We start from the raw sequence: 21,295 nt of genomic DNA, 5'->3' as shown, positions 1-21,295 counted from the left end.
TATACAGTTATATATTTTTCTTCTTCTATTGTAGCACTTTCAAAAACTGTAGAGACCCACCCTTGTTAACATGCTTGAGATCTGGAAATGTGTTTATATATGAGCTCATCAGAACTTTGAACCTTTTTTGGGACTTGATCTCATGACAATGAAGAGCAGCTGCAGTCCAACAAAATGAGTTATTCTAATTGTGAAAGCAAATGTTTATCATGAAGATCTAGATCTGAAGGTGAAATTAGTTTTTCCTTTAAACTTTGAGAATTTAGTGCTAGCAAAAGGTGCCGAATTGATTGCACAGGAGCTTGAGGCTCCCCTCTACAGGTCAGGCATGATAGCAAAGCAGGCTTGCTCACACTTCCTCTCCAATGTGGAGAGACCTGGGGGTGAGAGGGTAGACCAGCTTTTATGCTCACTCAGTTTTTTGTGTGCTAAAAGTGTGTCAGTTGTATAATGTTTTTCTTACATGGACAAGTGTCTATTTGAACTTTGCAGCGAGAGTGTAAATGCAGACTTTGTTTAATGCTTGTTGTAAATATGGCATAACATTAAATATGTACATATGCTTAGGAAATTCTTTCCTATCTCCATGGGAGGGATATTGCTCTAAATGTAGCAGAACGGTTCTGCTATATGGGGTGGAGGAGACAGGACATGCAGCAATATCGTATAGCAGTACTCTTTGCAGTACTTGCGAGGGTTTGGAGATGTGGACCCTGGGTCTGTAAGCATTTCCACTGGCTAAAATCTCCAACATAGGTATAGTGTAGGGGCATCAACAACTTCTTTGTAGTCTGAGGTGGTAGTAATAGCTGTCCCAATTATGTGTGGGCAGTTTAAACTAGAAAATGTGTTAACAAACACCTTGTTGAACACTGAGGGTGAAATTCTGACACCATTGAAGTCAATGGCAAAACTCCCATTGACTTTAGTGAGAGCAGGCTTTCACCCTAAGGCTAGGTCTACACTTATGGCGGTGTGTAGGGTACATAGATTGTATGCCTCCCTAGCACAGATATAAATAGTAGTGTAGATGGTGAGCTACTGCTTAGGCAAGTAAAGACATGCCAGAATCTTAAATACTCTACATGGCTCTCTGCATGTCCAAGCAGCGCCTCTCACATCTACATTACTGTTTTTAGCAATTTAGTGTCCTCCTGGGTCCCCACTGCTGGAGCCTTTCCCTGACTCAGTAAAAAACACCGGCAGTAGGTTTTAAATTGTGCTCTGGAAATGGTCAGGTTTTTGGCTCATTCTGATCACTTTTGTGGTAAGGAGTTGAACACCCAAAAACACTGTCTCTGCCAACTGGAAGTTTCACCCACTGTACCATCAACGATAGCGTTTGTGAATGTAGAGGCAGACTCAAAGCTAAGCCTGTCCCATGAAATACCTTAAAGATTATGGTCAGCACTTTGAAGAGGATACAGAATCAAATGCGGAGCCATTCTGTTTCATTTATTTATTATAGAATGTAGAACACTGGTGATGCGCTATCATCTGGTATTTTTGCTTACAATAATGGATAGGCAGGGAAATAATGAAAAATGACATTTTTAAATTGCTTGGTTTCTCAATTTGTTATACTCTTTGGGATAAATATTTAAATTGCTTGTTTGCAGACCTACACCATGTAATAGGTCTTCGAGTAGTGTGCCTATGGGTTCTCCACTTGGATTGGAGGTTCTTGGTAACAGTCCTCGTTCAGTCCATGCATGTTTCCTTACACATTCTTTTGCCCCATTGTAAGGACAAATAGGGCTGTGCTGCCGAACTGCCCTCAGTTCCTTCTCAGCCAGCTTCAGCCTGATAGGGTGTGTAGCATATGCCAGTTCTCCTCAGTTTAGTATTGTAGTTGGGATAGTTAGTGTCAGTTAATTTAGCTTGTTAATAGTCGTTGGGACCTCCTTTTATTCCAGGTACTATTCTGGTCCACAGAGAACTGGGATGTATTATTATTTGGCATATGCAATCTGGTCAAGCTAAGTCACAGTGTTCTAATCAGTGATGTTCAAGGCACAAAGACTCCAGGAATTTCAGTCATTTTACAGTCCTCAACAATATGTTAGTCCTGGGGGGATTGTGCACCACTGCACATGCACAGAGTTCATGTTTGGTGCAGAATTTCTTTTCTGCAGAAAATACATTCTACCCAAGAAGTGCTTCACTTCTGCCTTTCACCCACCAGCGGCCACTGTGGCGCTAGAACAGCCAGCAGTTGGCTGCATTCATTACAGCACCCTGCCTGTGGAGCCAGGTTAGGACAGACAGAGGTGGGGCACACAGGGCTGCGGGGGGGAGGGGGCATCACAAACTGGGATTCAGAAGGGCTAGTGTGTGGGACAGACTGGGGCGCGGGCTCAGGAGCTAGTGGAGTAACAGCATTGAGCCAGAGGCTGAACGGGAGGGATGCTGCAGGGCCACATGGAGACAGGGTAGGGGGCTGCAGGGCCACATGGAGACAGGGTAGGGGGCTGCAGGGCCACATGGAGACAGCGTAGGGGGCTGCAGGGCCACATGGAGACAGGGTAGGGGGCTGCAGGGACATATGGGGAAGAGGGAGCAGATGTGCCTGACTGAATGGGGGAGGCTTGGGGTCAGCCAGGGTGTGCATGGGGGAAGCTCCCCAACTCCCTAACATTCTCTCCTCCCCACTCCCGAAAAAAAACCCCAAAACACAAAAACCAACTTGTTCCATACTTCTCCCACCCGCACCCAACAACATTTCCTGAATCTATTTTTTTTTTTGCCTGTATTGTTGCAGACATACTTAGTGACAGGTATTTTGAAATAAATTACCAAAATAATTGAAACTGATGTTGTGTTATTTTGTTGTTTTGACAAATAAAATGTACAGAATTTTGCAGAATTTTAAAATATTGTCTGCAGAATTTTTTATTTTTGGGTGAGAATTTTTAATTTTCTGATTCAGAATTCCACCAGGAGTAATGTGTGTCATGATATGTGGCTGGCCACATCAACATAGTGGATTGTTTCTAAAACGTCACCGAAATTATGCTGTAGGACAAATTCCACATCTGGTACGAAACCAGTTCAGAAAGTTCCATTGCCTTCGCAGTAAATCAAACCGGGGTTGACGTTGAGTGGGGTCTGAGACAAGGTAATTATTCATCACTTTCTCTGCAGACCATGAAGCTCACCACGCGTCCTGTACTGTGAATCCCTCACCTGGTAAATTTATCCACTACAGGCAATGTGAGGGAAGATGACCACATAGTGGATTAAGCAAATATTTAATTAATGGCAGATGTGGCATATCATGCAATTTCGTCATGAGTTTCACTGTACCTTCCTCTCTGTGAACACTGGGTGGAGCAGTATTTCAGAGAGCCAGTAACTATGGTAGAGGAGTAGATTTAAGTGTGCCTGAAATAACACACACGATGGAATTTAATTGTATGTCGATTATCTTTGATGGAGACCAACATAAGATCTCAAACTTTTAAACAACTATGTGAAACAGTAGAAATTCAGAATGAGTAACTCAGATTGAGAAGTTAAAAATCACTGGTTATAGGCTGAATTTAGTTTTCTGTTTGGAACATTCCGTGGTAAAAATACTTCTGATTCTTTAAAATATGTGTATAATATACAAATATATTACTGATAATACTTCTGCATTTAATCATATGTGCAACTGGTGTGACCTGTTGAAAAGGAACTTTCAGCCTAATGTAATTTCAGAAATTTATTTAACTCTACATAAATGGCTTCAGTAATGGGTATTCCACCAAAGCCTAACACAAACTGTCAGTGCACTTTTTTATCATTCATTTTGAAAGCTTCTATCTTCTGCCGAGTTGTGGTAGTTTTTTAGCAATATCTACATAAAGCATTGTCTCATGAACACTAAGACTTTTATTGAGAACAACTTTTGCATTATAGTGGTGCAGTAGTACCTTTTTTGCTCAGATTAAGGCTTTCTGTTACAAACCTTGGTTATTGAGCTTTAATATCTTACTTGTTTAAAAACAGATGGGGCTGGCATGTGACCCAGTTGTCAGCCTATATGGAAATTTTGTGTGTTAATATAAAAATTCCAATCCGGTGGGCCGTGTTTGTTGCTGAGCTGTCAAATACTCAGTGCTGTGATACGATTTCTTGGGGGAGAGCAGAATAATTAATGAAAATTTACAGGTGTTCAGTCCTGGAAATAGTTAATTTATTACTTGGGGTGGGGAGTCTTTGTGACAGTCAAAATATTCACTTGAAAAATTTGCTACTGATAATGTTCAGTAGTTTTTTCATAGTTAGGAAATACACTGGAGATACTGGGTTAAATTTTCTACTTTAGTGCTACAGCTTCTTAAAGGTTCTATCTAACATGAGGTTTGAATTTAGATTTAGCCTGTTTGAAAGGGGAGAAAAGTGTGTTATTGACGCTACTGATTTCCATATAGAAATTGGAAAGTTAGTTGAATGAGAGGAAGAGGAAAGATGAAAAAGTGTTGAAAACTAGATGCTTGCTTTTTGTTCTCCCACATTACAGCCAAATGCATTGCCAGTGAGCTCCTATGTACACAGAGGGTATGTCTGTGCTGTGGGTCTGTTTAATTTCAGTGTAGACATCTGGGCTTGAGTTTGAGCCCAGGCTCTAGGATCTTGCGAGGTGGGAGGGTCCCAGACCTCAGGCTGCAGCCCGAGCTGGAATGTCTACATGCAGTTAAATAGACCGCAGCTCAAGCCCCACAAGCCCGAGTCAGCTGGCACAAGCCAGTTGCGGATGTCTAATTGCAGCGTAAACATACCCAGAAGGTCTTGTTATATTAATTTTTAAAACTGTTCAAGGAATGATAGTTTTGTGTCCCTAATGCAAAGAGGGAGCTGAGTAAACAAAAGTAGCAGTGGATTCTTAACTACCACATATAAACTGATTCTGTGTTACATTAGCATTAGAGAAGCAATTTCTCAGAACCTAAAGAAGCTGCAGATTTCTCAACATTAGAAGGAGGAGAGCAGCTTCAGTCTGAGCCAGTCAAATAACTCAATATGAATAACTTTCATATTTTCAGTAGTCCACTGCCACCTAACATAACTAATACTCCTCGAACTCTTTATCACTAGATAAGGAAAAGGGAAGAGAGGGAGGCCATTACTACATTTAGCCTGCATCAAAAAATGCAATGAGCATAGGCAGTGGTTTATTTTTTTAACATCTTTCTTTTTAAATAGGGCATTTGTAAAAACAAAACACAACCACCACAACACACACCACTAAGGGCCAAGAAAATGGTCTGAAAATAGCGCAGGGTTAAAAGTAAATCTGGACTCAAGTGAGAGAAAGTAAGCAGTGTAGATTTTTAAAAGAGAGAGAGAGAGAATTAATAAAGGTGAAAGGATGAAAAACATGTATAAGCAAGAAAAATAGTAACGGATGAAATCTCATGTTGGCTCCTGTCCCTAGTCCTTGTTTAGTTAGACCCCAGTCTGGCATCAGGATTTTCTAGCACATCCATGCAGAGTTTGTGGGTATAAAATCTGCAAGACCTTAAATAGCAAAATATTTGGGGTAGGGACAGGATCTACCTTTACATACCTAGTTAATAACAAAAACGAATATAGCTAGGCTTGGCAGAATCCAATTTTCATATATATATATATATATATATATATAATTTTGAGGATATCAAAGTTTAAGTATTCTTTGAAAATTTAATTAGATTAAAAAGGGTTTTCAGTTGCAGGAAATTGTCAGATAAATATTTGACAGTAGACATTAAAATTCAAAAAGGTAAAGCTTTTTAAACTGCTAAAACACAAATTGTCAATATCACATGTCAAAATACACAAAGTAAATATCCTTAGATATGGAAAACCAAACCTATTTTTACTATTCATTAACTGGTCCATTTGTAACCATCCTAATTCAAAAGTCTAAATCACTGGATTTTGACTCTACTAAGTTCTCAAGCAGCATTTTTCTTTTTCTATCTTTTAAATTTCAGTTATTATCGATAGAAATATTTTTTCATTGGTTTGTGTGTACGAGATTGATGTTTACTGATATTTACCGATAAAAAGCCAATCCTTCCAAGCCTAAATATAGCAGTCCAAGACATTTGCATATAAAGAGGCAGGGAGCCATAGGTATATTATATAACAAAATACAAGAACAGTGAAGTGAGGAACAATCATACAAGTTGTTTGGCTCAAAGGCCCTTGCATTGTATGTTTCTGAGATGCTTGTTCTGCTAGGACCTGATCCAGTATCTACTGAAGTCAACAGATTCCCATTGACTTTAATGGAAGTTGGGTTGGGGTCAGAGTGCCTGTGTTGAAATGAACACTGTAAATCCATGAAAAATGCTTTTTGTCAAAGGTATGCCCAATAATCTGGTGATGATTTTACAGTTTTATGTAGTTCCTTAGTGTAGTCTGGACAATATTTTGTTTTCTAAATTATAATTTACATATCTGATGGTCTTCATGAAAAATTAGGCTCACTTCCTCCTCTGTGCACACAATGGCTGTTAATGGGAGTTGCAGGGAATTGTAGAAACTAAAGCTGGAAAACTAGACTTCTTTACAGGAGAATTCAGGTTTACATCAAGTTCAGTTTAGAATATTTTAATTTAGCATTCTTTGTAAAAAGTATTTACACTTGCAAAATAATTCATGTCTTCAACTGTCAATTTGTATGTCAAGTCTCTCTCAGGACTTTGCTGTCTTGCATTCGGGCATCTTCATACATGGAACATGTTTTACTGTATTTAAAAAATAAAAAGCTTTAATTTATTTCTTTTTCTCAGAGTACTATTAACCCGGTTGATGCAGTATATCAGCCTAGTCCTTTGGAACCTACAGTGATCACTACAATGCCCACCCAGACTGTATTACCTCCAGGTACAGTACACAGACAGATGGTTCAGTAAAAATATTCATGTAGTGTTTACATTCAGCTGGTTTAAGCTACTGGCTTGTTCTTTTTAGCATATTTGCTATAAATGAATGAAAAGTGTATACAATTGCAAAAAAGGATGAAGGCTTATTCTTTAATGAGTTCTATCATCAGCATACATCTTCAGGCTTGTGAACTGGGTTATGTAGTCCATGTAACTATGGCACTTTGACTCTTAACCAAAAATATACATTTTTTAGTCTTTTTCACTGATGTGCATTTTTGGCTTTGTTCATTTCGTTTTTTTTTAAAAAAAGGGGGTCTTTAGAGACTATACATCTCAGTTTTTAAAAAGTTTGCGGAGAACACTTAGCTATCAATTAGAGAGTTAACTTCCTTCTGTATATTCCTTTTTTCTTTACTCCTTTTCCCTATGGCAGTCCCTTTACTGTGTCCCCTATTTGGATATGTTATATTGCAGGAACAGTACAATATGAAAATATATAAACCAGTAATTATAACGTTTTTTTCCTATGGCTGGGGGGAAGTAAGACTTTCTAACCAGCTTCACGGATTAATAAATACAAAAAGATGAACAGCAAAGAAGGAAATAATATATATTTCTCTTTGAAGAATGGCAACAATTGTCTAGATCATGGCTATCAAAGGTATTATAAAACTACTAGGGGTTTCCTTCCAGGAAAGCAGGAGTCCGCTGCTTATATGTGTTTGCTTTCTTTTTACATATTGAAATACCTTCTAGAATCTTCTCAGTTGTTGAAATCAGAGCAGCGACCTTCGTCCTTGGCAGTTGGGCCTGTAGTAACATCACTAGGAAACCATCAGATTCCAACACCAAATAGTACAGGTATAGTTCTGTGTGACTATCTTTCATGTTAAAGTATTACATTTTTTAAGAATGTAAACTGAATTTTGTAGAATTTATATTTGATATAGTCCTTAGGTAGAAAGTTACATTGTATAATGTAAGTATAAAAGAAAAGCCATTTCTAGCTATGTTTCCCCTTATCTTGAACTTTCACCTTAGCTACCATTTTAATGCTGCTGATATTCAATTGGTCATAATTTTTAAAATTACCTGTGCTAGTCCTACCCAAGTAAACTTCAAGGATTATTTAAACTGAATTTATCTTAAGTGTGTCACTTACGCAAGAGGAGCCCATTCAGCACATGCCCATAGACTATATTTGCTTGTATTGCTCCTAGTGCCATACTTTATAATGAACTCTCATTCCATAGCTCCTGCACATGCAGATCTGTCTATCTCTGTAGTGATTTGCCTGGCTGTCACTTACCTTGATTCTACTGAAATCCTCAAACATGCTTTCACCTCCCTTCCTTCCTTTTCTCTGGCCTCTAAAGTTCTCTTCACCTTACCCACAAATTTTAACATCTTTGTAATCCTACTACCCCTACCTACCTTTTCAAATATATAAAGGATTATGTTCAAATCACCCTCAGCTTTAAATTGCTCCATGAGATCAACATTCATTTCAGGGTGTGTTTAAAATCAGTTTTGCTCCACTCTATTTGAGGGGCCATACCTCTACATACTCCCTTCCTTTGCTTATCTCTATCCCTTCCACATTCTTGCTACTGTTGGTATGAGATTTTTGCTGTTTCAGCTGTCCGAGACAGCCCCTCTGTCTTTATGCCTCATGGACTCCTCCATTTCCTTTTATGTCAGAGGACAGCAAATAGTGCTTGTACCTTTTTAAATAATAGCTAGATATTAACTGTGTAATTGTTTAATCTTGTAAACTATTTTGGGATAAGGTATGTATATAAAAGATAAATTTGCAAAATTAAAGTGTTAATGATATGAAAGATATCTAAATCAATGTTTTTCATGAAATGTACAAGGTTTTTCTTGAGCATTGTAGCTTTCTAGCTGCTAAAATTAAACATTCATAACTAACAAAATGCTGGAGTTGTAACTATTTAAGTTGTCCTTTACAATTTTTAATTCTTTATTAACGGAGCATTAGAATTAATATTTTCTCTATTTTCATAACCATTACAGTACTAATGGCCCAGCACTACAGTATTTGAAAGAACTTTAAGAGTGAGCATTGGTTTATATCTTAAATATATAGTGTTCTTTTTACAAATACAATAATATAATTTTGCCTCAAACATAGCTTCGGACTGTCATTTACCACTGTTGTTGTTTGCCTGGTCTTCATTGATTAGTGAAGTGTGATCTAGTTGTTTTGCACTCAGAATCTAACTTGCCTTTTGGTTAGGACTGCTTCTGTACTGGGCATCTGACCCCTTCATGTATAAAACATTTCAACTCTGAATTACTAGACTGAGACTTAAGACATTCATCTAGCATATTAGACACAAAGGAAAATGTGGTGCATTTGTGGTAGTCAAAAAACAGTTTTCAGACAAGTAGTGTATTTCTGCTCAGTAAATAGTGCTGCCTTTATTAACAGTTGTGCTTCATTACTTTATTTTAGACCTATTTTAGACCTTTGATGTAACTCAGCAGGCAGGAATCTCTCTAGAATTTTGCAGCACTGTTATTGTGAGCCTCCCAAGAACCTAAAACCATCTATTCTGTGTGTCTGAAGGATTGAAGGCAGGGTCAGAACCACAGTCATCTAGCACTTAAAAATATAGCCCAATTCACATTTATAATATTAACAATGCCAACAGCTGGCCATAAGGGTTTTTAAAAATTGCACTAGTGTTGACTTTTTAGTTCAAAAAAGGAATTATGGTCTTGTAAGAATGCCTAATTAGGCTTTTAAATTTGGGATGGTGGTATGTGGTTAAGTGAATGTCCATGCTATCACTGACTTCATGGAGAAATGGAACTTTTTTATTTTTAGAGCTTTAAAAGATGACTAATATCCAGTCCTTCCCCCCGCCCCTTTCCCTCTCTTGTCCCTCTTGTACTTCTCCCTTTTGTCTCCAGTATGACCCCCAAAAATGGGAATAACATAGGAATTGCCTTGTTGGATCAGACATGATGCCTATCTAGTCCAGTCTAGTCTAGACTCTTATCAGTGGCCAGCACCATTTGCTTCAGAGGAAGGTATTAGAACCCAGCAGTAGGCAGATCTGTCCTCCACGTTAGGTCTCAGCCTGATCCCCAGTAGAGATTGGCTTAAACCCTGAAGTATGAGGTTTGATATCCCTCCTTCGCCAACTTTTTGTTGTGAATTATTCTTTATCCATACAAATACACAATTTCTATTTTAATCTGAAATTTTTGGCCTCAGATACTTAATGTGGCAGTGAGTGCCACAGTTTTATGTGTTTTATATAAAAAGTATTGGTTTTGAATTTTCCACCTTTTAAATTTAATTAAATGCCTCTTGTTATGAGACAGAGGGAACAAAGTTATATATCTACCTTCTATAAACTCTTATGTCCCCTCTTATTCATCTCTTTTTATAATGTAAACAGTCCCAATCTTTTCAATCTTTCTTCATATGAGAGTTTTTCCAGGCCCTTGATCATTCTAGTTGCCGTTCTCTGAAATCCCTTTACTTTGCAATATCCTTTTTGAGATGAAATAGTATTTCAGATGAGGCTGTACAGTTGAGTATATTAGAATATTCTCTGTACTGTTCGTGATCTCATTCCTTATGCAAGCTTCAATGTATTATTTACTTTTTTGACCATAACTGTGCATTGAGTAATGGTCTTTACCAAGCTATCTACACTGACTCTTGGGTCCTTTTCTTGAGATGATACATTTACCTGATTAATTTAGAACCTTCTAAGGTGTACAAGTAGTTTAAATTTTTCCCTCCAGTGTGTGTTGCTTTCATTTGTTGACACTGAATTTCATTTGTCATTATGTTGCCCATTCACCCTGGGTCTTGTAGTTCCTCGCAGTCTTCATTGGTCCTGACTACTCAAAGTAACTGTCATCTGCAAATGTTGCTTTCTTACTACTCACCTCTCTCCCCAGATCATTAATAAATACGCTAAACAGCTGTGGACTGCCGAATGGCTAGCAGCAATTCTGCAGAAAAGGACCTACGGGTTACAGTGGACGAGAAGCTGGATATGAGTCAACAGTGTGCCCTTGTTGCCAAGAAGGCTAATGGCATTTTGGGCTGTATAAGTAGGGGCATTGCCAGCAGATCAATGATCAGTGAACATTCCCCTCTGTTCGGCATTGGTGAGGCCTCATTTGGAGTACTGTGTCCAGTTTTGGGCCCCACGCTAGAAGAAGGATGTAGAAAAATTGGAAAACGTCCAGCGGAGGGCAACAAAAATGATTAGGGCGCTGGAACGCATGACTTATGAGGAGAGGCTGAGGGAACTGGGATTGTTTAGTTTGCAGAAGAGAAGAATGAGGGAGGATTTGATAGCTGCTTTCAACTACCTGAAAGGGGGTTCCAAAGATTATGTATCTAGATTGTTCCCAGTGTTAGCAGATGACAGAACAAGAAGTAATGGTCTCAAGTTATAGTGGAGGAGGTTTAGGTTGGATATTAGGAAGAACTTTTTCACTAGGAGGGTGGTGAAGCACTGGAATTGGTTACCTAGGGAGGTGGTGGAATCTCCTTCCTAAGAGGTTTTTAAGGTCAGGCTTGAGAAAGCCCTGGCTGGGATGATTTAGTTGGTGTTGGTCCTGCTTTGAGCAGGGGGTTGGACTAGATGACCTCCTGAGGTCCCTTCCAACCCTGATATTCTATGATTCTAGGAACAGAACCTTGAGGCAACTGATTCAACATTTTGCCATGGTCAAAATTGTCTATTTAATCCTACTTCTTTTTTTTCTATCTTCTAACCGGTTTTTGATCCATGAGAGTATGCTGCCTTTTACCCCATGAATACTTACCTTCCTGTTGTGAGATAAAGGTCAAAGGTTTTTGAGAACTCTAAATAAATTATACGATTTACTTCTCTTTTATGCATTACTTTGCTGAGATGTTCCAGTAAATTAGTGAGACTGTTTTCATGCTGGTTAGACTCTGTTATGATCTTCCAGGTGTACAATTGTTCTATTTTTAATAATCTCTTCAATCAATATGCCAGGTGCAAATGTAAGGCTAGCTGGTCTGTATTTCCCTGGATCTCACCTCAGAGCCTTTTTTAAATATTAGGTACATCTTTTGCTAACCTCCAGTGTTCTGAAACAGTGGCATATATTTGATAGCTCAGCCACTTCATAATTAAGGGAAGGAGATGGAACTGGATCTGACCTCTTAGAGAAGCCAGTACCATCTTGATCAAATGGTCCATATAGAGTCCCTGACATCCAGTTGGAGCACTCTAGAAAGCATTGATAGATCAGGAGGTCATCATGCCCCCTTACAGAATTGAATATTTAGGCCATAGGATATATAAGGGACCTAGGCCAACCATCCCTCATTTCATTACTATTCTGATTGGTAAAAGATGTACTAAGATAGGTGTTAGCACAGTTGCTTTGCTAGATTCTGCAGGAAATGGGTGTGGCAGCAACAACCACACATTTTGATTTTTGAGGGCATATCTACACTACAAACTTTTGCTGACACAAATTACATTGTTCTGTGGCTGCCGCAGTTAGTATATCGCTTGTGAAGGTGCATACTTGGCCCCTTGCATCAGCACTGCACGTGCTTGACAGGAATGCTTGTTTTTATGCACAAGGTGGTGCACCGTAGGTAGGTAGCCCATTGTGCAACTCACCACTATCCAGTGCACTGTCTTTTTGGTAAGTTTTGAGTCACATGAGTGACCTGGACTGCGGGGTTAAGTTCCCATCATGCTATTTTCTCTACCCCATAATATTATGGCTATCCCATAATTTGCACACCTATTTTAAAAATCCCACAAACCCGCATGGGACTTCTCGCGGTCTGCCATCTCTCAAAGAAACATGGAGCCTGTGCAGCTCTACACTATTGTTATGAACATTGCAAGCACAGGATGCATGATCCTCTGGTATTTGCAGAGCTGCAATAATTGTCATGTGGCGCAGGGCAATTTCCTGGAGTTCAGATTGCAGTGGGACTTAGCGAGAACCAATTCAAGATGATGGTGGTGTTCATGGAGCAACTGCAGATGGTGGAGTTCCGCTTCTGGGTCCAAGAAATGAGCATTGACTGGTGGAGTCGCACTGTGATTCACACTTGGGATGACCAGCAGTGGGTGCAGAACTTTCGAATGCACAAGGCCACATTTCTGGATCTGTGTACCAAGCTCACTGCAGCGCAGGGACACCAGAATGAGAGCTACAGTGATAGTGGAGAAGCAAGTAGCAATTGCACTGTGGAAACTTGCAATGCTGGGTTGCTACCAGTCAGTGGGAAACCATTTTGCAGTTGAAAAATCCACTGGGAGGCTATTGTTGTTCAAGTTTGCAGGGCTATTAATAGTCTCCTGCTACACAGGACTGTGACTCTTGGCAACGTGCAGAACATAATGGATGTATTCGTAGCAATGGGTTTCCCGAACTGCAGTGGAGTGATAGATGGCACGCATATCTCTATTTTGGCTCCAGACCACCTTGCCACAGAGAACGTTAACAGAAAAGGCTCTTTTTCTATGGTTATCCAAGTGCTGGTGGATCTCTGGGGACACTTCACTGACGTCAGTGTTGGCTGATCAGGGAAGATACATGATGCTTGCGTCTTTTAGAACACAGGACTGTTCAGAAAACTGCGAGCAGGTGCAGAAAGACAGTTGAATGTGTTTTTGGAAGTTTGAAGGTGCACTGGTGGTGGTTACTCCCAAGATTGGATCTCAGTGAGAAAAATATCACGATGGCTAGAGCTGTCTGCTGTGTCCTGCATAATATCTGGGAAGTAAAGGAGGAAAAGTTGCTGCAGGCGTGGAGGGCAGAGTTGGAGCATCTGTCTGCTGCGTTTGAATGGCCTGACACAAGGGGTATCAGAAGAACTCATTGCAGAGATATTTGGCTCAGGGAGGCTTTGGAAGAGCTGTTTAACAGCGCCCCACAGGAATGTGTTGTGGTGTACTGTGCTCTGCCTGGCTCCACAATTTCGGGGCCTGTTAGGAATTTTGTTGTGCTTGGCATAAATATAGGACTATAACACTGTCAGTGTATCAATTAATTTTGTGGTGCTTGTGTATATTTGATTATTACTCTGTGTTTTTCACTGATCCTATGAGTTGTCACAGTGTACAATAACAAGTAAGTGGGTGCTTTCACTTCCGCCAGGCATTTTGCAGCAGTTGTTGGGAACTAATAAAGATATTTTCCAAACAGAATGTTATTGAATAACAAAAACACCTCAAAAAATTCTGTGCAAGTTAAAAGCAAATAAATTAAAAGATTTATGAATTTTTGGAACAGAGCTTAAAGAAGGTTCATGTCCGTTTTAGCTACACATACATTGACCATGGCACTCGCAGATCAGTGCATATGAAGCTGGTTGTCCTTGTCCCCAGTACAGAGTGGTAGGGGTAGGGATGTGGCCCCTGATGCCACATGGAATGTTAAGGAGGGGTGTAGGGAGGTGCTATCCTGGAGTTCTCCATGGATTACAAAGGGAGGTGAGCCCATAATTGTTGAATGAGTTGGTCCACAAGAATCTGCAGCATCTGTGTTTGCTGCTGGAGAAGCCCCATTATGTCCTGGTGCATCTCCCTCTCCTCCTCTGCCTTTCTCCTGTCCGCTCTTTCCTTCTCCATACAGTCTGCACTATTCATCCTCTAGGCCAGGGGTTCTCAAACTGGGGGTCATGACCCCTCAGGGGTTGCAAGCTATCAGCTCTGTGGGGCTGACAGCCCCAAGTCCCCATTAAATTAAATTCCCTTCCCCCCCCCATTTTTAATGTATAAGGGGGTCAGACTCAGAGGCTTGGTATGTGAAAGGGGTCACCAATACAAAAAGTTGGAAAACCATTGCTTTAGGCCCTCTGTTTGCAGTCTTTATGCAGTACTGGCTTGTAGGGTCTCATGGAATGTCATCCCAAATGCTCCTCTTTATCTGACTCAGGCATTCCACAGGTCAGCTGGGGCATACACAAAGCCACAGTGGCAGAAGCGACAGATAAAACACACAGAGGTATCATCAGTATAGTTACAATGGAAAGTGAAAGTTAAGATTCAGAACCCCTTTCCCTTGTTCCCCTAAACTTTGAAGCAAGATATGCTTATTGACACTTCTGCTTCAGAGTGCTTGTGCACGGTGCCATTCATAGTACCAGCCATGATGAGTATGACCCACCAGGGGTGAGATGAGGAGGGAATTGCTCAGTTGCATGAAACTAAGAGTATTGGGCAATAGTACTGAATATTGGCACCATTTTCCACAAGTAGTGGTGATTTTAGCCGATATCTCACGCCAAAGGGTACCAAAGATACAGAGAGCACAGCTGCTGCTGCTGTCCCAGAGCCCGTTTATTGGAATGGTTTCTGCCCAAGTTACTTTACCACATCACTACAGCAGAGGATGAAATAAATCTGCCAACCCTAGAAACCTTCGGGAGAGAGGACTGCAGAGTACCTCTGTGGAAGTTTCATTGAGATCTCTCAGGAGGATTCAGGGACATACCCATGTACATAAACTGCTGCCCCGGCTCTCCTGCCTCACTTGACAAAGGAATGAAAAGCAGATAACTTTACCTCTCTTTGTTGTACCAGTATCTTTTCTAGTATGAGCAAATTAATGAAAAGTCTATATCTTTGTCCTTCCCTCACTGTAATGCAAAATAAATATACACACTTATCTGCGGTTCCTTCCCCTGCATCAGGCTGGGATTAAGTGGACTGTGGTGGAGACTCAAACAGGTCCCGGCTTGCAGCATATCTGGACCCCTTTATCACATGTCCCCATCCTCTTCCTCCTCCATCACCTCCTCACTGTTCATGGCAAGAGCCTGAGGAGGTGTGTGAGGTGGGAGTGGGATCTCCACCCAGTTTGGCATACACCTCTTGGTAAAAGTGGGAGGTCTGCAGCTCAGCACTGGATGAATTGTTGGCCTCCCTGGTCTTCTGAAATGCCTGTCACAGTTCTTTTACTTTCATGCATTGCTGCTGCTGATCCCCTTCTGCATCCCCTGTGCAATCACCTCATAGATGTCCATGTTTCTACAACTGGTCTGTAGCTGTGCTTGCCCAGTCTCCTCCCCGCAGGCCCATTCTACTCCAAGCCAGAGCATGGCTGGAGCTTGTAGCCAGCATGTTCAGCTGGGTAGTTGCAGGTGACGGTGGAGAGCTGCCTAGGTGGTTTGCCCAGGTGGACAATCAGGAAAAAGCATTTCAAAAATTTGCAAGGTTTTAAAGAGGGGATTGGGGGCTCCTGTTCTCCATGACCTCTGGGGAGTGGAGTTCACAATTGTGACCAGAGCTGTCAGTGTCTGGCATTGTGGGACAGCTTCTCGAGGACTGTTAGGGTTGACACAGGTAATGCTGTGTAAACATTCATGCTCAGGAGGTGGTGTTCCTGTGTTGGTTTAATGGAGAGCTTATATCTGGGGAAACTAATTTAAAAGTGTCAGCACATGCACAACTAGGTCAACACAAGGAGATGTACATTGGCTTAATTTTGTAATGTAGCCTCAAGATTCTAGGATTGTAACAATAGAAGTGACTAGACACTTCCTTTGCGGTTGGTGAAGGTAATTATTTCCATCCTAACTCTATATCTTCAACTACCTATGACAGTGATTTTTTTTTTAATTCCTTTGAATTTTGTAATAAAATTGCAGGTCTGATCATTCTTGGTAACCTAGAAATGTTTTAAGAACAGAAGGCTAGGTAGCCCCTACATATGTGGCTATTTTTACATTGGCTGTTCTTTGTCTCAGCTAGCCCCTCTTTTCATATCTTTTATTAGGAATGTCAGTGCCTAAAGTTGGGCTCCCAGATCCATATTTAGGTTCCTAAATAAATGTGACTTGATTTTTTAAAAGGTGTTGAGCACCTGCAATTCCCAAAAACTTCACTGAGATTTCTTTAGGAGCTGAAGTTGTCACCACCTCTGACAACTAGGCCTCGTTTATTTAGGAGGCTAGCCATAGACTCAGGAGGCTAACTTCAGCCGCACAGTTTTGGGAAATTTTGGCCTTGTACTCTACCTCACTAGTCATTCCTGATAACATATTTTGTATTATCTGTTGTGTGAAATTGTTAGTGTACCTTACTGGTTTTGTTTTTTAATTTTATAGCTTCTCCTAGTTTCTAAACTCTGCTAATGTCTTAGTCAATCCAGTTAATAGATTAGAAATGGCTGGTTTAAAAATCAATAAAGCTTTTTCAAAGCTCAGATTTCTTCAATTTCATAGGAAGTGGGCAGTCGGCACCCAGCAGCAGTTTAACCTCTCCAAGCCACGTCAATCTGTCTCCAAATACAGTTCCAGATTTTTCTTACTCAAGCAGTGAAGATGAGTTCTATGATGCTGATGAATTCTATCAGAGCAGTTCTTCCCCAAAGCGATGCATTGAGTAAGTAGTGAAAGAACACCGTGCCTTATTGAACAGTTTCTAGAAGTGTGAGAAGTTATCTGTGTGGGTGTTCGGGAGTAATCCTGAAAACCTGGATGTGTTTCCTAATAATGGGTTCATGGTGTTGTTGTAGGTTTGGCAAGCTGGCCAATGGACTAGTCATTTGATTGACTGACTATTATTTGATCACTGCCAAATGTTCCAGCAAGAATGCCCTGACGTAGCTAGTGGCTTGCCTTCTTGATTGCATCATGGTGCTATTCTTTCATTTTTTAGAAGTTAATTTGATTGTGTTTTGCATTTTTCTGAGTTAAAAAAACTTAACTGAGTTATTTTAATTAGGTATACAGATTTAAGACTAAGTCTATTGGAGACCATAAGGTCTTACTCTTTTTTGTTCTAATAAATTAAAGCTTTAAAATATTTGACCATTTTTTATATTATTTGACCAATATTTGACTTGTCAGTTGACAAGTTATTTTTGGACTGCTTAAATGCTCAACCTGAGGTGTATTGCAGCAATTGGTAGACAGCCAATGTCCCTCTTTTCCATACACCTCAATATTTTTTAAATTTTTGAATAATTTCTGTTTCAATTTACTCTTGCCATTTGGGGAATTTTGAGAGTAAACTAACTTTTTAAAATTATTGCTATTCACCTTTGAGGAATAATAAATGTATTTGAAACTATCGCTTTTGTGTGTGCATTTAGAGTTTTTGTATGGGTTGCATTCTGAGTCCCACTTTGGAGGTTTTACCCAATCATTAGGCCACATACCACTCGAAGTATTATATTATGTGAAGCTGTATATACCATCTTCGCTTCTGAATATTGCAGTGTCTTGTAATTTCTCCATAAATGCACTTCTCGACTAATCAGCCCCCATGTAAATGTTTAATTTAGTTAAATCCTAATATTTTGCCTTGAAATAAATGTTCTGAATCGTGAGAACTTGATACTTTTCTGTAGCTCCTCAGGATCTGCAGCAGTCCTGACTCGCAGCAGCACAGGAAGTAGTTTGAAACGCCCAGACACCACAGAATCCCTGAATTCTTCCATGTCTAATGGGACAAATGATGCTGGTAAGAGAATTGCATTAGCTCTTTTTCTAGAAAGTTCTTCCGTACGAATCCAGGTATATTTAATGTAGTGCTTAATAAAAAATTTCTAATAGCTTGTTTGTAGAGGGTTCAGTCTCTCTCATAATCTTAAGAGTAGGTGAGTGTTTCAGTACTTGTGAAAGTTTACCTTTTTATTTATATGGTTAAATCCTAAAATATTTTTTGTGATCTCTGTATTTTTCAACAAGGCTTTATTCAATGAAACAATAAAGAAAATTCATCTGTATGTTAAATAAAATATGTGCTCTGTTAGGACTTACTGATGTAAGTTCGATTTTGAATGTTGTATTTGGGGGGGTGGGTGTTTTAAGAAACATAATGACAGAGTGGACTTCTTTTTTAGATCTCTTTGATCCTCATGATGATAGAGATGATGATGGTGAAGGAGAGTCAGTGGAAGAACATAAGAGTGTTATTATGCATCTTTTATCACAGGTTAGACTAGGAATGGATCTAACAAAGGTAAGACTCGAAGGCCGTACTTCTTGAAAAATCTGAATGCTGTGTAAATGAAATATTGCTACAATATTGTATTAGGTGAGGATTTTAATAAATGAGGGTGTTTATTAGGATATTATACTTCTGATACTATTGCAAGTGTATATTTGTTGTTCTGATAAGTTTTAACTGTTTCAGCCTCCCTATAGATTACTCTTCGTGCTATTCCTTTTCTGGATCTCTCTCAATGTAGAGGTGGGAAAGTGGATAAGTTTAATGCTGACAACACTGATTGAATTGCTAAATCCCATGAGCTGGGGAAGCAATTTACCAGCAAAAGTGATAATTTGCTCATTTCAATCCCCTAGGTCATTTGTGATCCCCTAGACTACCCATGGAGTTGGGATAAGAGAAGGAAGATCTGTAGAGGCAGTACTTTTCTTCCTGCCTCCTCTTGTCTTCATAGAAAGAAGAGGAGGCAGGAAGAAGAGTACTGCCTCTAGCGATCTTACTTCTCTTATCCCAACTCCATGGGTAGTCTAGGGGATCACAAATGACCTAGGGGATTGAAATGAGCAAATTGCATTGTACAAGATCATGGTGTCCTTGTCAAATTAACAAATGTTTGATCAGTTTCACCATTGCTGTTCAGTTTTGGGCAACTGTGAAACTAACAAGAATTATGTCCATGTCAGTCTGCTGCTGCCAGAACTTTTGCAGTCTGTGGCATCATGACAGCCTGCCAGGGGGACTACTGAGGACCTGGGTAGCTCTGAGTTCTCAGTAGCTCATAAGCCCTGGGAGAGCTGCCTTCCAGGGTCCCTGGCAATGTGCCAGGAAGCCAAGATCCTCAGCAGCTTGCTTTCCTGGCTGAAGGGGAGTCTGGGAAAACTGGCTGCAAAGTTGTGAGGCTCCTATCTTAGTTAGCAGCTGAGGAGCCAGTGGACAAGCTGACAGGAATCCAATTTCTGATAGAAACCTGCCTTAGGTCTGTTGGAAATGCCTTAGAATCTGTTTCTGTGAAAGGATTTGATTTCAGTAAATCAGCAAATTCTGACAAGTGTTTCAATTGAATTTTTCCAACCAGCTCTACGTAACACCAAATGTTGACTAGATGCTTAAGTAATCCATGATTTCCTGTCTCTCAAATCACAGCATGGGAGTGGAGTAGAGAAGCAGTTTATCCTCAGATGCTTTTGTTAATATAGCCATAGTTTTATGGCACAGATTTGAGCTTCAAGTGTGTGTTTGGATCATATATTTAAACTTTTATAGATGACGTATGATAAATTTATGCAGTTACCCTTTAAATGTGAACTGTCTACATGTATGTAAGTTAGTGTTTGTTAAACAACAATCTCCATTTACTAGTGATATATAGAAGTCTGTTTTGCTTTTATTTCTTTCTGTACATCACTTTAGTTACCTTTATTGCTCAGTAAGTCATTAATGTTGGTTCATCTTTAATTCTCTTCTCTAGTTCCCTGAACCTGATGGGTTTTTAGCAATATGTCAATACATGGCGATATTTGAAATCCTTTCTCAGATAGAAAAGAAGGAAAGAGGGTGCTATCGGTCACTAGGTGGATTGCAGTGCTTTGCCTTGTCAGCAGAAGCTTTACACTGAACTGCTGTCAGAGATTACAGCTCTGGAAACTGTGCTGAGCTGCTACTCTTGTTAGCAAAGAATATTGGTTTCCTCTGAGTTTGTCTGTTATGAGTCACTAGGCCGGCTACTTGTGGAATTCTTTCTTTTTTTTTTCCAAAGACTTGTTGCTACTTCTAAATTCTCTTGTTGGAAGAAAAACCTCGTTATGGCTACAGGTCTAGCTGCACCACTGTCCCCCTTTCTAGTCTGTGAGCTAGTCTACACTACAACCCACTGTGCCGCTGTAGTGTGTTTGATGAAGATGAGTTATGCCAATGGGAGAGTGCTCTCCCATCAACAAGAGGCGGAAGCTATGTCAGTGGGAGCGTCTCCCGATGACGTAGCACAATGTGAACACTGCTTTAAGTCGATGTAACTTGCATCGCTGTAAGGGAGTGGGGAGGAGGGCTTTTTCACATGCCTGAGCAACTTAAATTACATCAACTTAAGCAGTAGTGTAGACAAGCCCTGTGAGTGCACCCTCATGTCAGGCCACATACCCTTACCGCTCCTGGAAGGGAATTTCACAGTTCTGCAGTCCAGCATCTCCCACTATACTGATGTGTGGGCTAGTCCCCTCTTGTCTGCAGCATCCAGAGGCAGTTCAAAGCTACAGCACAACCTGTGCTAGCCATGTCCCCTTCTCCTGCTTGCTACCAGCCTCTGTGGCAGCAGTCAAATGCTGGTTCACTTTGCTCCCATGCTTTTCTTCTAGATTGGTTATTTTTAGCTGTTTTTTTGGGCAGCTAATGTGTTTTTATTTGTTTTCAAGCCCTCTCGCTGCCTCCTGGTCTGGGGTCTGAGCAACATGGTGGTCACAGCTGCCTGGAGCCTCCACT

General features: G+C 40.2%; 1 protein-coding gene across 9 annotated transcripts in view; it reads left to right on the top strand.

Moving 5' to 3' along the window:
- Positions 1-21,295, top strand: part of OSBPL9 (oxysterol binding protein like 9) — a 142,037-nt gene that overhangs the window by 101,254 nt on the left and 19,488 nt on the right. For all 9 annotated transcript variants that reach the window (XM_073357739.2, XM_073357740.2, XM_073357732.2 and 6 more), the window contains 5 exons: positions 6,768-6,861; positions 7,620-7,724; positions 17,089-17,248; positions 18,219-18,331; positions 18,714-18,832. In XM_073357739.2, the coding sequence (XP_073213840.1) occupies positions 6,768-6,861; positions 7,620-7,724; positions 17,089-17,248; positions 18,219-18,331; positions 18,714-18,832 (591 nt within the window). The remainder of the gene's footprint in view (positions 1-6,767; positions 6,862-7,619; positions 7,725-17,088; positions 17,249-18,218; positions 18,332-18,713; positions 18,833-21,295) is intronic.

The sequence above is a fragment of the Lepidochelys kempii genome, chromosome 8 (assembly GCF_965140285.1).
Source record: "Lepidochelys kempii isolate rLepKem1 chromosome 8, rLepKem1.hap1, whole genome shotgun sequence".
NCBI classification, from domain to species: domain Eukaryota; kingdom Metazoa; phylum Chordata; order Testudines; family Cheloniidae; genus Lepidochelys; species Lepidochelys kempii.
This window is presented reverse-complemented; position numbering and strand designations above follow the sequence as displayed.